This window comes from Bos grunniens, chromosome 4 (genome assembly GCF_055505025.1).
Source record: "Bos grunniens cultivar Pamir isolate PY7600 chromosome 4, Bosgru_T2T1.0, whole genome shotgun sequence".
Taxonomy (NCBI): Eukaryota; Metazoa; Chordata; class Mammalia; order Artiodactyla; family Bovidae; genus Bos; species Bos grunniens.
The window spans coordinates 76,404,708-76,420,933 of record NC_141168.1 but is presented as its reverse complement, the minus strand read 5'-3'; the positions used below and the strand labels follow the sequence as shown (position 1 = coordinate 76,420,933).

Genomic DNA, 16,226 nt, shown 5'->3' with positions numbered 1-16,226 from the left:
TTTTTTTTTCCCCCTCAGTCATATTTTTTATTGTTGTTATAAACCTCTGCCTCTACACTGGGCTTTTGCAGTTCTGTGGAGTTTTCCTCTTTTTTTTCTCTTTTTTTAATTTTAATTTTTTAAATCTATTATTATTTTCTCTACATTTATTTCTTTGTTGGCTTTTCCTACTGTTCTTTTCCCCTTGCAGTTAATCATTAACGTATATAAACACTTATATGTTATATTTAACATATCTACATTTAACATTATCTACCTCTATTTAACTCTGAATATCTATTCTTTCTTTCTTTTCTTTCTCTCTTTTCTTCTAAACATATTTGTTACTTTTATTTTCATTGCTTTATTCCCCAGTTGTCACTTTGCTTTAGTTTTGTTTCCCAGTTTGTGCTTTAATTAGTGTTGTTCTGGTAGATTAAATTTTTGGTTTCCTTTGTTCACTGGGTCAATCTATTGTATTTTATTTTTGTTGAACTGTTTTGATTTTGCTTATGGGTATATATGTATATGTGTATATTCAGTCACATTTTCTATTCTTGTTAAAAACCTCTGCCTCTACAGTGGGCTTTTGCAGTTTGTGGAGTTTTCCTTTTTGTTCCCTTTTTTCTTTCGTCTTCTGTTTTTTTTTCTCTTTTCTCTTTTTAATTTTTTTAAACCTATTTTTTCTACATTTATTCCTTTGCTTGCCTTTTCTTCCATTCTTTTCCCCTTGCAGTTAATCTTTAATTTATATAAATCTTCTTCATCTACCTCTGTTTAACTTTGCGTATCTATTCTTTCTTTCCTTTCCTCTCAACATATTTGTTAGTTTTGTTTTCATTGCTTTATTCCCCACTTGGCACCTTGCTTTAGTCTTGTTTTCCAGTTTGTGCTTAAGTTAGTTTATATTTTAACTGGTAAATATAATTTTTGATTTCCTTTGTTCACCAGATCAATCTACTGTACTTTATTTTTGTTGGACTGTTTCCACTTTGCTTATGGGTGTGTGTATATATATATGTGTGTGTGTGTGTGTATTCCATTATTTTAATTATTATTTGCCTGATTTTGTAACTGCCATTTGTCTGGGGTTCATCTTTGGTTTCTTGTTTTTGGATATTTGTTTTAATCTCACTTAATGCCATAACAAACCACTTGTGGAATCTTCGTTCCTGACCAGAGATTAAACCCTGAGCCTTTGGAGTGGGAGCACTGACTCCAAGACCCTACACTACCAAGGAACTAACCCTAGGGAGTAACAAATAGTGAGAACTCACACAAAGGAAACTACTTGAATACAAGACCCAGCATCGCCCAACCACCAGTAGCACCCTGTGCAGGATGCCTCATCTAAACAACAAACGAAACAAAAGTACAAACTCAATCATCAGACAATAGGATTACCACCTCACTCAGCCTTGCCCATCAGAGGCAAAACAAACAAACAAAAACTCAGCACAAATCTCACCCTACATGAAGCTCACACAAACCACTGGACCAACCTTCAGTTCAGTTCAGTTCAGTTCAGTCGCTCAGTCGTGTCCGACTCTTTGCGACCTCATGAATTGCAGCACGCCGGGCCTCCCTGTCCATCACCAACTCCCAGAGTTCACCCAAACTCCTGTCCATCAAGTTGGTGATGCCAACCTTAGGAGGGCAGAAACTAAAAGGAAGAAAGAATTCAACCTTCTTCAAGGAAAGAATTCAACTTTCCTTGAAGCCTGGGAAAAGGAGACATCAAACACAATAACTTTAAAAAAAATGAAAAGGCAGAGAAATACTGCACTAATGAAGGAGCAAACTAGAAACACAGAAGTCCAAATAAATGAAGAGGAAATAGGAAAATTACCTGAAAAATAATTTAGAATAATGATAGTAAAGATAATCAAAAACCTTGAAAACAAAATGGAGAAAATGCAAGAATCAATTAACAAAGACCTAGAAGAGTTAAAGAATAAACACACAGAGAGAAACAACTCAATTACTGAAATTAAAAATACTCTAGAAGGAATCAAGAGCAGAATATCTGAAGCAGAAGAACGAATCAGTGAGCTGGAAGATAGTGGAAATAATTTCTGAAGAGCAGAATAAAGTAAAAAGAACGAAAAGAGCTGAGGACAGTCTCAGAAACGTCTGAGACCATATCAAATGCACCAACATTCAAATTATAGGGGTTCCAGAAGAAAAAGAGAAAAATAAAGGGTATGAGAAAATTTTGGAAGAGATTATAGTTGAAAATTTCCCCAACATGGAAAAGGAAATAGTCAATCAAGTCCAAGAGGCACAAAGAGTCCCATATAGGATAAACCCAAGGAGAAACACACCAAGATGCATACTAATCAAACTAACAAAGACTAAACACAAAAAAAGAATATTAAAAGCAGCAAAGGAGAAGCAACAAGTAACATACAAGGGAACCCCATATGCTTAACAGCTGATCTTTCAGCAGAAACTCTGCAGGCCAGAAGGGAATGGCAGGATATATTTAAAGTACTGAAAGGGAAAAATCTACAACCAAGATTACTGTATCTGGCAAAGATCTCATTCAAAATTGATGGAGAAAAAAAGCTTTTCAGACAAGCAAAAGTTAAGAGAATGCAGTGCCACCAAACCAGCTTTACAACAAATGTTAAAAGGACTTATACAGTCAAGAAATACAAGAGAAGAAAAAAAGATCTACAAAATCAACCCCAAACAATTAGAAAATGGCAATAGGAACATATGTATCAATAATTACTTTAAATGTAAGTCATTAAATGCTCCAATCAAAAGACACAGACTGGCTGAATGGATACAAAAACAAGACCCATATATATGCTGTCTACAAGAAACCCACTTCAGACCTAAAGACACATATAGACTAAAAGTGAGAGGATGGAAAAATATATTCTATGCAAATAGGAAGCAAAAGAATGCTGGAGTAGCAATCCTCATATCAGACAAAATAGACCTTAAAATAAAGAAGATTACAAGAGATAAGGAAGGACACTACATAATGATCAGGGATCAATCCAAGAAGAAGACATAACAATTGTAAATATCTATGCACCCAACATAGGGGCACCTCAATACAGAAGACAAATACTAACAGACATAAAAGGAGAAATTGACAGTAACACAATAATAGTAGGAGACTTTAACACCCCATTCACACCAATGGACAGACCATCAAAACAGAAAATTAACAAGGAAACACAAGCCTTAAATGATACATTAGATGAGATGGATCTCATTGATATCTTCAGGACATTCCATCCAAATGCAGAAGAATACACCTTTCTCTCAACTGCACATGGAACATTCTCCAGGATAGACCACATCTTGGATGACAAATCAAACCTCAGTAAATTTAAGAAAGTTGAAATCTTATCAAGCATCTTCTCCAACCACAATGCTATGAGACTGGATACCAATTACATGAAAAAGACTGTAAGAAACACAAACACATGGAGATTAAACAACACATTTCTAAATAACCAACAGGTTACTGAAGAAATCAAGACGTAAATCAAAAAATGTCTAGAAACAAATGACAATGAAAACACAACTCAAAACATATTGGGTGAAGCAAAAACAGTCCTAAAAGGGACGTTTATAACAATACAGTCCTACCTTAAGAAACAAGAAAAACATCAAATAGACAGCCTAATGTTACACCTAAAACAACTGGAAAAGAAGAACAAAAAAACCCCCCAAAATTAGTAGAAGGAGAGAAATCATAAAGATCCAAGCAGACATAAATGAAAAAGAAATGAAAGAAGCAATAGTAAAGATTAATAAAACTAAAAGCTGGTTCTTTGAGAAGATAAACAAAATTGATAAACCCTTATTAAGAAGAGATGGCAAGAATACACAGAAGAACTGTACAAAAAAGATCTTCAAGACCCAGATAATCACGATGGTGTGATCACTGACCTAGAGCCAGACATCCTGGAATGTGAAGTCAAGTGGGCCTTAGAAAGCATCACTACGAACGAAGCTAGTGGAGGTGATGGAATTCCAGTTGAGCTATTCCAAATCCTGAAAGATGATGCTGTGAAAGTGCTGCACTCAATATGCCAGCAAATTTAGAAAACTCAGCAGTGGCCACAGGACTGAAATAGGTCAGTTTTCATTCCAATCCCAAAGAAAGGCAATGCCAAAGAATGCTCAAACTACCGCACAATTGCACTCATCTCACACACTAGTAAAGTAATGCTCAAAATTCTCCAAGCCAGGCTTCAGCAATATGTGAACCGTGAACTTCCTGCTGTTCAAGCTGGTTTTAGAAAAGGCAGAGGAACCAGAGATCAAATTGCCAACATCCGCTGGATCATAGAAAAAGCAAGAGAGTTCCAGAAAAACATCTATTTCTGCTTTATTGACTATGCCAAAGCCTTTGACTGTGTGGATCACAATAAACTGTGGAAAATTCTTCAAGAGATGGGAATACCAGACCACCTGATCTGCCTCTTGAGAAATTTGTATGCAGGTCAGGAAGCAACAGTTAGAACTGGACATGGAACAACAGACTGGTTCCAAATAGGAAAAGGAGTCCGTCAAGGCTGTATACTGTCACCCTGTTTATTTAACTTCTATGCAGAGTACATCATGAGAAATGCTGGACTGGAAGAAGCACAAGCTGGAATCAAGTTTGCCAGGAGAAAAATCAATAACCTCAGATCTGCAGATGATACCACCCTTATGGCAGAAAGTGAAGAGGAACTCAAAAGCCTCTTGATGAAAGTGAAAGTGGAGAGTGAAAAAGTTGGCTTAAAGCTCAACATTCGGAAAACGAAGATCATGGCATCCGGTCCCACCACTTCATGGGAAATAGATGGGGAAACAGTGGAAACAGTGTCAGACTTTATTTTTCTGGGCTCCAAAATCACTGCAGATGGTGACTGCAGCCATGAAATTAAAAGATGCTTACTCCTTGGAAGGAAAGTTATGACCAACCTAGATAGCATATTCAAAAGCAGAGACATTACTTTGCCAACAAAAGTTCGTCTAGTCAAGGCTATGGTTTTTCCAGTGGTCATGTATGGATGTGAGAGTTGGACTGTGAAGAAGGCTGAGTACCAAAGAATTGATGCTTTTGAACTGTGGTGTTGGAGAAGACTCTTGAGAGTCCCTTGGACTGCAAGGAGATCCAACCAGTCCATTCTGAAGGAGATCAGCCCTAGGATTTCTTTGGAAGGAATGATGCTAAAGCTGAAACTCCAGTACTTTGGCCACCTCATGCGAAGAGTTGACTCATTGGAAAAGACTCTGATGCTGGGAGGGATTGGGGGCAGGAGGAGAAGGGGATGACAGAGGATGAGATGGCTGGATGGCATCACCAACTCGATGGACATGAGTCTCAGTGAACTCCAGGAGTTGGTGATGGACAGGGAGGCCTGGCGTGCTGCGATTCATGGGGTCGCAAAGAGTCGGACACGACTGAGCAACTGATCTGATCTGATCTAGCCAGACTCATCAAGAAAAAAGAGAGAAGAATCAAATCAACAAAATTAGAAATTAAAAAGGAGAGGTTACGACAGGGCAGAAATACAGAAGATTATAAGAGACTATTATGAACAACTATATGGCAATAAAATAGATAACCTGGAAGAAATGGACAGATTCTTAGAAAAGTTCATTCTTCCAGGGCTGAAGCAGGAAGAAATAGAAATTATGAACAACCCAGTTAGAAGTACTGAAATTGAAGCTGTGATCAGAAATCTCCCAAAAAAAACAAAAGCCCAGGACCAGATGGCTTCACAGGAGAATTCTATCAAACATTTAGAGAAGAGCTAATGCCTATCCTTCTAAAACTCTTTCAAAAAATTGCAGGGGAAGGGACCCTTCCAAATTCATTCTACAAGGCCACCATTACCCTGATACCAAAACCAGACAGACAACACACAAAAAGAAAACTACAGACCAGTATCACCGATGAACATAGATACAAAACTCCTCAACAAAATTTTAGCAAACAGAATTCACCAACACATCAAAAAACTCATACACCATGATCAAGTTGGGTTTATTCCAGGGGTGCAAGGATTCTTCAATATACAGAAATCAATATGATAGACCATATGAACAAATTGAAAGATAAAAACCATATGATCATCTAAATAGATGGAGAAAAAGCCTTTGACAAAATTCATCAACCATTTATGATTAAAACTCTTCAAAAAAGTTTGAAAAGTACATAGAAGGAAACTAACTCAACAATAGTAAAGGCCATCTATGATAAGCCTACAGCAAACATTATTCTCAATTGTGAGAAGCTGAAAGCATTCCCCCTAAGATCAGGAACAGGACAAGGGTGTCCACTTTCACCACTATTATTCAACATAGTTCTGGAAGTCCTAGCTACAGCAATCAGAGAAGAAAAAGAAATAAAAGGAATCCAGATCAGAAAAGAAGAAGTAAAGCTCTCACTGTTTGCAGATGACTTGATACTGTACATAGAAAACCCTAAAGATAGTATCAGAAAATTATTAGAGCTAATTAGTGGATTTAGCAAAGTTGCAGGATACAAAATCAATACACAGAAATTACTTGTGTTTCTATATACTAACAATGAAAAATCAGAAAGAGAAATTAAGGAATCAATCCCATTCACCACTGCAACAAAAAGAATTAAATATGTAGGAATTAACTTACCTAAGGAGACAAAAGAACTGTACACAGAAAATTTTAAGACACTGATGAAAGAAGTCAAAGATGACATAAATGGAGAGACATTCTGTTCCTGGGTAGGAAGAATCAATATTGTGAAAATGACTGTTCTACCAAATGTAATCTACAGATTTAATGCAATCCCTATCAAATTACTAATGGCATTTTCCACAGAACTAGAACAAAAAATTTCACAATTCATATGGAAACACAAAAGACCCTGAACAGCCAAAGCAGTCTTGATGAAAGAAGACTGGAGCTGGAGGAATCAACCTTCCTGACTTCAGATTATACTACAAAGCTACAGTCATCAAGACAGTATGGTACTGACACAAAAACAGAAATACAGACCAATGGAACAAGATAGAAAACCCAGAGATAAACCCATGTACCTATGGGAACCTTATTTTTTACAAAGGAGGCAAGAATATACAATGGGGCAAAGACAGTCTGTTCAACAAATGGTGCTGGGAAAACTGGACAGCTACCTGTAAAAGAATGAAATTAGAACACTTCCTAACACCATACACAAAGATATACTCAAAATGGATGAAAGACCTAAATGTAAGACCAGAAACTATAAAACTCTTAGAGGATAACATAGGCAGAACATTCAATGATATAAATCAAAGCAAGATCCTCTGTGACCCACCTTCTAGAATAACAGAAATAAAAACAAAAGTAAGCAAGTGGGACCTGATTAAACTTAAAAGCTTTTGCACAGCAAAGGAAAGCACATAAGCAAGGTGAAAAGACAGCCCTCAGAATGGGAGAAAATAATAGCAAATGAAATAACTGACAAAGGATTAATTTCCAAAATATACAAGCAGCTCATACAACTCAATGCTAGAAAAACAAACAACCCAATCAAAAAGTGGGAAAAAAACTTAGACAGACATTTCTCCAAAGAAGACATACAGATGGTTAACAAATACATGAAAAGATACTCAACATCGCTCATTAGTAGAGAAATGCAAATCAAAACTACAATGAGATATCACCTAACCCCAGTCAGAATGGCCCTCATCAAGAAGTCTACAAACAGTAAATGCTGGAGAGTGTGTGGAGAAAAGGGAATGCTCTTGCACTGTTGGTGGGAATGTAAATTGATACAGCCACTATGGAAGACGGTATGGAGATTCCTTAAAAAACTAGGAATAAAACCACCATATGACCCAGCAATCCCACTCCTAGGCATATACCCTGAGGAAACCAAAATTGAAAGAGACACATGTATCCCATTGTTCACATGCCTTGCTTTGTGTTCCTTGTCATGATTTGTCTTTCATCTTTATACCAACTCTTTGTCTCTTGGAGCTGTATTTTGAGCATTTTATTCTTTCAGCTTTATCTTTTTTTCAAATTGGAGTATAATTGCTTTACAGTGTTGTGTTAGTTCCTGCTGACAACAAAGTGAATCAGCTATACATATGCTCACATCTTCTCCCTCAGGAACCTTCCTCCCACTTCCTACCCTAGACCTCTAGGTCATCACAGAGCACTGAGCTGAGCTCCCTGTGCTGTGCAGCAGCTTCCTACTAGCCAAGCACTCAACTAACCAACCCACCAGTATTCTTTTTGTATACATATTTCACTTGTCTGGGGTAATATTTTATTAATATTTAAATATTATTTAAATGGTTGTTTCAATATTTAAATAATATTTAAATTTAATAATATTTAAACAATCAAATATTTAAATACTATCAATTAATAATAGTGTTAATAAGATAACTAGCATGAGTATGTTTGGAAATAAGAACAACTTATTGGCAGGAACAGAAATGTGAGAGGCTCCATGGCTAGTCAGACCTCATAGCATCAGTTCTAAGGTTCAGGAGCAAAGAGTTTTGTTTCTGCAGCAGGATGTTATAGAGGTTGATTGAGAGAATCGTAGATATAACAGGAATTATACTGTCCTTGGGAAGACAGCATAGCCATGCTGACAACAATGAAATGGTGTGACTGTGCTGAAATTCAAACCCAGGTCTGCTGCCTCCAAGCTCAGTGGTTGAGTTCGGTTTTCTCCTGTATCCATAGCTCTTCACACCATTATTTCGCTGTTATATATCCTACTCTAGCAAAAACAAACACTGGATTCAAGAAGACGTATTTGGATCCCAGCCAAGGGCGTTTATTAAAATGATGTATGAAGAGGACCTCATTTATAGTGCTGTTTTACCCACGCAGCTTTGTGTTATGTAGAAGTGAGTGTGTTTCTAGGCAATTCTAAAATAGATATCACACTTTAAAAGATTCGTACATATCTTGTACTTCTTTGGTGATGGGAGGACATGGTTTAGATTTAAATACCAACGGAATTGTCTTCTTACTTTTTAAAGATTATTCAGTGGATTTCTGAGAACATCTCTGCCTGCCATTCATTTGACCTCATTCAGGAATTTATAATTGGTAGGTGTTTCTGATGGTGCATGTTAAATTGAATCCATGATTCTTTTGCTTAAGGGAAAGCGGTAAATTGATAAGGCCTCAATATGTCGAAATGTTGGATAGGAGCATTTTATTTTTAAACTCTATTGTAGTCAGCAGCTAATTCTCTTGTGGTTTTGCAAGAAGCTGTGACTCTTTGGAGACTGATGGAATATAAGACATGATCTTGATTCTATAACTTTGTTAGTGATTTTTTTTTCCAGTAAAAAGTAATGCTCAGCATTGTGTTGGCTGGTTCTGTGTGAAGTGATATAATGTCATTTGGACAGATGTAAATGTCAAATAATTTTTGAAATTGTTCTCAATGTAAAAAGTAGAACCTGAACATTTTAATCAGCAGACAGAACCATGATGATTAGCCTTTTGAGAATGAAGAATAAGGCAATGAAAACTTTTGTTGGTTTGCTTGTTTTGGTGAATTACAAAGTCTACTGCCTGTTCTTCATATTAAAACATGTCTCCCCCTCCCCAAACTTACTCAGCTTCTTCATATTGGAGCATTTATCCAGAGACAAGTAACATGGATAAACTTTTGCCGTATTCCTCACTGCTCACTTGGGATACAGTAAGTTAACACTTTATATATTCCTTGTGTAATTAAAATTGATTCACAGTGGGTCAGTTGTAGGACATCCTTGTCTCAGTAACCAAGGCCGTGATTTCATTTCTATTTTGACTCATAAGAATCTGAAAGTGAAAGTGAAAGTCACTCAGATCAGATCAGATCAGATCAGTTGCTCAGTTGTGTCCGACTCTTTGCGACCCCATGAATCGCAGCACGCCAGGCCTCCCTGTCCATCACCAACTCCCGGAGTTCACTGAGACTCACGTCCATCGAGTCAGTGATGCCATCCAGCCATCTCATCCTCTGTCGTCCCCTTCTCCTCCTGCCCCCAATCCTTCCCAGCATCAGGGTCTTTTCCAGTGAATCAACCCTTTGCATGAGGTGGCCAGTCGTGTCCAACTCTTTGCGACCCCGTGGACTATACAGTTCATGGAATTCTCCAGGCCAGAATACTGGAGTGGGTAGCCATTCCCTTCTGCAGGGGCTCTTCCCAACCCAGGGATCGAACCTCATTGCAGGTGGATTCTTTACCAGCTGAGCCACAAGGGAACCCCAGGAATACTGGAGTGGGTAGCCTACCCCTTCTCCAGCGGATCTTCCCAACCCAAGAATCAAACTGGGGTCTCCTGCATTGCAGGCAGATTCTTTACCAACTGAGCTATCAGGGAAGCCCCCATAAGGATCTGAATTGGGGATTTCTGGCAGAAGAAAGACAGTGAATCGTTACTGTTGGCCAAATGTATTTAACATAAAACTCTAGAATTGAAGGAGAAGATACAGTGTATGTGTTACCCTTCCTACTACCAAGCAGAATGAAGCTTCTATCATCTTCAAATTGTTTTAGTTTTTAAAGATTTTTTTAGCAGTGGAAGTATATGAAAATAATCTTAGGATTTTATAAATGAGCAGCGGCTGGACCACTGCTGTTACTCAGAGCCATTCTATTTACTTAGTAGATTAGCACCTTCATAAGCTTTTCCCCCAGCCTTAGGAAGAAAAGCTGTGATAACTCTAGAGTGTCAAGATCAGTTAAAGTCAGTAATCTTAAGCAAATTCACCCTATTCATCGTTTTCTTCCTGTTGGTCCAGACTCCCTTCCTTTTAGTTGGGAAGAAGTGTTACAGGAGAAAACATTGTTCATTTTCTCTTGAATGTGGTTCAATAAACTGAACTTTGTTGGATCAGAAGTGAAAACCACGTACAGGGTGCCCCTGAAAAAGGTTCTGCCTCTCCTCCTTACATGTTTAGATGTTAAAACTACTGTGTGCTTACTCTTGAGGCAGAGGTTTGTATCAACAAGGCATTTAGAAAAATAAATTTATTTCAGGAGACACCGGAAAATAAGTACTAGGATAAACTGTAACACTTCCCATTTTGTTTTAAAACTATCTAAATTTAATCCTTTAAAAAGGCCTTTCAGATGTGTTTGATTTTTAATTTTTTTGGTGGTGGCCCTGTCCTGCAGCATGTAGGACCCTCGTTCCCCTCACCAGGGATCGAAGCTGTGCCCTGTGCCGTGGAAGCATAGAGTCTTAACCGCTAGGGAAGACTTAATCACGTCTTCCAGCCAGGGAAGTCCCATGTTTGATTAATTGCTAAATTTTTGACATTCACAATGGAAGAGTTTTCCCAAAGGCCCTTTCTTCTTGTCTCTCACTTAGAGTTGTTAAACTTTCATGCCTCGCTGTGAAGTTATAAGGGAAGATCTGAGCTTGTTTCTTCTCCAGGTCCTCACTGTTTGAAGAACAAGGGTTCTTCAAACGTGCAGACTGTGTGGTAAGGTGGCAGGAAGTTTGCAGGTTAACCCCCACCTCCACCCTAGCCAGAAGCAGGAAATGTACATTTCAGCTTCCTCCCCTCACCACCAATGCTGGCTGTCACTATCTGTGTTCAGTGTCTGGGAGACTAAACAGGCCCTCTAGTTCCCAGGGTTGAGAATATGTTAGTTGGTTGTTGTGTGACTGTCACCCTGACAGACAGTTCTTCACATTTGTGTTTCTCCTTTTTTGTGGGACAGAGGAACTCTGTGGACATACAGAGTGACATCAGGAAGTCCTATGAGAAATACAATATGAAAAATATGAAAAAAACCCAGTTAAACCACTGCACAGAGCTTATTTTAGGGTTTACCACGTTGCTTTAAAGTTCTTGTGGTTAGAGTATGTTACCTTAAAGGTCTCTCCTAGTTCTGAAATTCTGTGATCCTATGATTTGATTTTAGCATTGATATAAATCATTTACTGTTCTCTAATCTGCCTATGCTCTTAATGCTATACCCTTAATAAATACCTGCCACAATAGAAAATTTTAATTCATACTTCTATTACTACATCTTTTTTTTTTTTCAAGAAGCACATTATTTTATTTACAGTCCCATTGTTTTATATGTACATTTATGGGCTGTCCAAAAGCACTTCTTTTTTTAAGCAATCCTGGAAATTTTAAATACTCTAAGCGGCTCCTGAAGATCAAGTTGTCAAATTCCTCATCAAGGACAGCCTTAGGTCATCTTCACGTTTCCAGATAGTTAAGTATTCAGTTGGCAGCAGTCTATGCTTCCAGTGTCCATCTTTCACCTGCGAGGATGGTGATACTCATTTCCGCCAAATTCTGCACCATGACATAGTTATCAAGATCTACACCTGAAATGGCACTCTCTCGTTGACCTGATTTCACACCACGACATGGTCGGCATTACATGCTGTTGCACGGTGAAGCCTTTCCCTTTCACACGCACAAAATCCCCTCATTAGAAATTCCCTGACACACAGTCAATGAACTCAAAAGCCCCAACCCCCATCGCCCCGTCTCCTGGCATGGAAAAGCAGACTCAGGGCCGCTTGGAGCCTCCAGAGGTCTCAACAACGTGCCGGAGGCCAAAGCAGGCCACTGCCCTCCACACGTTCAGGTGCCGGGAGCATCTTGCCTGGCTCGGTTGCAGCAGCAGCCTTCCAAGACTCAGGGAGGCCATAGGGTCCTGCCCGGCGCCCGGGCCCTCAGAGGGCTGGCTGCTGGACGACCCGAGCCATCCGAACCTCTAGCAAAGAAACATCCCCACCGAAAGCCGAGGCCAGGAAGCTACTACATACTTGTATTACTATATGGAAATAGATTATTTCTGTAAATAGCTGAATTGGATTTTTTAAGATACTAGAAAATATTGTGCTCTTACTCATAGATAATCCTGAATTATGCTTTGCAGACAATGAGGCCTGTTGTGCCTATTTTAAGATGCTATTTATAGCCTAAAACTGTAGTGAAATTTCTGTTCCTGAGTAGTGATAAGTGAAGCACATATAGATTCTTAAAACAGGCTTTCTCCTGTCAAGTGAAGATCTCAGTTGCTTGAATGTTCTGGAGGTTTATTTCTCCATCCCTGTGATGCTATTTTTCTCAGGAATATTGTATGTCAATGAAACTCAGGACATTTGAGTTCTAAACAAATACCAGATTTTATTTCTATTTTCCCATATATCATCTACTTTTTTTTTAGGAAGTGAAAGAGGAATTGACTAGTTGAGAGACTAATAACAACAAGGAACCACTCTTTTCAAAATAAGTGGCAATTTTGGCAGTTTATCTTTTTGTTTAAATTTCTGTTGTAATGCTCATGAGTTAGAAGAATGTTATTATTTGGATTTCCTGATATGAATTGCCTCTTGCACATTTGCCATGGTGATTGTGCTGTATAAATCTTTATGGAGATCTCTTATTTCTGAAATTATGTTGGAGGATGAAGTGCAGAACAGTTTTCCACTGAAGTCAAAAAAGAATCCCATTAGTGAGATGGGGATCAACTATAATATATTTAAATGAAGGGGAAGAGGGAGAAAGGAGTAAAAAAAAAAAAGTGTCCACCTTATCATCATACTTGATGGTGCAAATGTAATTTGCCTCCTTTGTTCTTAAATGGAAATGTATAAATAATACATTATTCTGTTTCTTTATAGTAGTCTTATTCTTTCCTTTAGTGATACTGTCAACTATCATAATTGTAACTTTACAGAATATTTCCTTCCTGAGGTAAGAGATAGGTTGTGTTCACTAGTATTTATAAACCCCAAGGTTTATTTAAAGTAGAGGTTAGCAAACTGGGAGCTGCCCTCAGCTTCTGTGTGCACAGAAAACACTTCCTGCAGGCTCAGGCTGGTGGTAGTTGATAGTTCAGCAGTTGTGTATGTGTTTCCCCCTCCACAGGAAATTCCTGGAATAACCCTTGTGACAGAAGAGATTCCGTTGCCTCTTATGAAGGTAAGTGCTTACAGAGAGACAAAAGCCCAGGCCTGCATGGCTTCCTTGCTGGCCTCTACAGTCACCTGCCCCAAACGTCATGGCGGTTCCAGAGGGATTGTAAACTATTGGGGGAGGGTGGGGTGACGGGTAAGGCTGGTTGTCTAGGCAGTCCTTTGTATGTGGTAGTCTCTAAGGATGGTATCAGGGCAATTCTTAGGAGTGCTCTTTAAAGAGGGAGGTTTTCTGAAGACAGAGAATATGAAGCATGTAGAAGTCATACTTTCCACTGTGCTTGAAGCCGGTCCACGCTGGAGGAAGTCCTGTAAATTTTCTCTAGAGGACCCGAGAGCTGTGGTTTTTTTTTTTTTCACTTCACTTACTTTGTCACCCCCTCAACACACACACACACACACACACACACACACCACAGAATCTTAAAACCATTAAGTAACCTGGGCTGGGATTATCTAGTTTCCTTCTGGTTCTGAGAACGGGCTTTCTGCTTCTTAAGAGTGGCCTGTTTGGGCTGTCTCTGTGGTCTCAGAGCACCTTCTTCCTGCCCGCCAAGTGACAGCGTTAGTGTCTCTCTACAGGCTGGTGGTTTCACAGGAGTTTCTAAGACAATGGGGAGGGTGGGGTAAGGTGGGTGAGTAGAAAAGAATGTGTATGTAGTTAAAAACTGGGGAGTATTTTAGCACAGTTTCCTTGAAGCTCCTTTGTTGTTTTTGGCACTGCCTCCTGTTAATTATAGCTTGCTGTGTGCTGGGAAATCTCAACTTTTGGCAGCAGGCAGCCCAGTGTGCCTCTTGGTATTTACATTTGATTCTTTTGATTCCATGAAGAGCAGGCCAGGCCCAGGAAGCTGGGGGGAAGCTGTGGGTGTTTGAGGTCATGCTGATGCCCTGGGGGTGAGAGAGGGCCGACTGGGGCAAGTTTAGCGGTTCTTGGTTTTGGCCTTCAAGCATCCTTTAAGTGGAGATGGATGAGAGAGGTTTCTAGGCAGCAATGTGGGACAACTTTGAAGTTCTACCAAAGCAGGAAAATGATGCAAAAGAAAGGTTTGATTAACAGCGTAAAAGATTCTTATTAAGAACCTCCATCTTCTCATTTTCTTGTTTTTGCTTTTATCACAAGTTCAACAAATCCAGAATGTGTTTAATGGACACACAATAAACCAGTGAAGGAATTTTTAGAAGAGAGCAACGTCACCCACAGTTCTTTAATTTCTAACATAACTGTCTGTTTGCCCCATTTCCTCCTGGTCTTTGTCATAGGTGAGCATATTTTGCCTAGTAGTACTGGCCATCTAGTGATATTTAATAAAGATTATGAATTACAGTATATCACGCACATCTTCATGTTGGTACATAAACTTCATAATTTTCATAATTATGATTTCTAATGACTCCATAGGTTTCCACTGTGTTGCTGTGTCTTAGTTTACTTAATCATTCTTCCATTTTGAGACATTTAGTTTGTCTCTAGCCCCCACTGAAAAAATTATTTTTGCTATTAAAAATAATTTGGCAATGAAAACTTTTATGTAGGTTTTTTTTGGGGGGTGTGTGTGTGTGTGTGTGTTATTTATTTATTCCTCTAAGGTTAAATGCCCAGGAGTATTACTGAGTGAAAGGCCATGATAATTTTTAGAGCCTTTGATTTTTATTGCCAAACTCATATTCAAAAAATGTTGTGATAATTTACAGTATTATAAGGGATTTATGAGTTTTATCAGTTTTACTATAACCTTACCAACATTGTGTATTTTCACTTTAAAAATTAAGTATAAAACACTGATGGGAAGGCTCTCAAGATTTTTACGCATCGATTTGTTCTAAGAATACAATTTGTCTTTGCTTGGGAACAAGCTAGCTTATTTTCGCACTCTCTAACTTTGTGTGTGTGTGTGTGTGTGTGTGTGTGTGCACATGTATAAAATTATTTTTTTATGTAGTTCATTTATTTCCTTCTGTTATTCACTTTGCCTTTTCCTCCCTTTTTTCTACTCTCCCCTAATTGTCTTCAGCATTTGGCTCTGCAGAGAGTTATTTCCCATTAACTGTTGCCAAACATGCTTGGGAGTTCTTCTGAGATGCTACATGTTTTCATATACGAGTCAGAAGTATTACATAGGACAAGTTTGAGCTGTAGATCTCTTCACTGTCGTTTCCATGCAAACAGGATCCATCAGGGAAGCCATAGGAATGTCAAGGGATTTTCCCTTGGACTCAGGAGAAGATGGTACTGGGTTTGGTTTGGCCAGCTCCTGCCCCTCTCCCCCACCCCCATAACTTATCAAATCTTTCAGTTCACAAGACTCTTGGCCCTCACAACTCTCATTTGTTTC

The 16,226-nt window shown here is 38.6% G+C and overlaps 1 protein-coding gene across 2 annotated transcripts in view; it reads left to right on the top strand.

Annotated features, from left to right (window-relative positions):
• The window catches only part of GSAP (gamma-secretase activating protein), a 101,466-nt gene that overhangs the window by 51,303 nt on the left and 33,937 nt on the right, over positions 1-16,226 (top strand). For both annotated transcript variants that reach the window (XR_015162724.1, XM_086397077.1), the window contains exons 17-19: positions 8,973-9,042; positions 9,564-9,646; positions 13,844-13,897. Coding sequence is in view for 1 of the 2 variants with exons in the window: in XM_086397077.1 (XP_086253203.1) it covers positions 8,973-9,042; positions 9,564-9,646; positions 13,844-13,897 (207 nt within the window). In the remaining variant the exon portion in view is untranslated. The remainder of the gene's footprint in view (positions 1-8,972; positions 9,043-9,563; positions 9,647-13,843; positions 13,898-16,226) is intronic.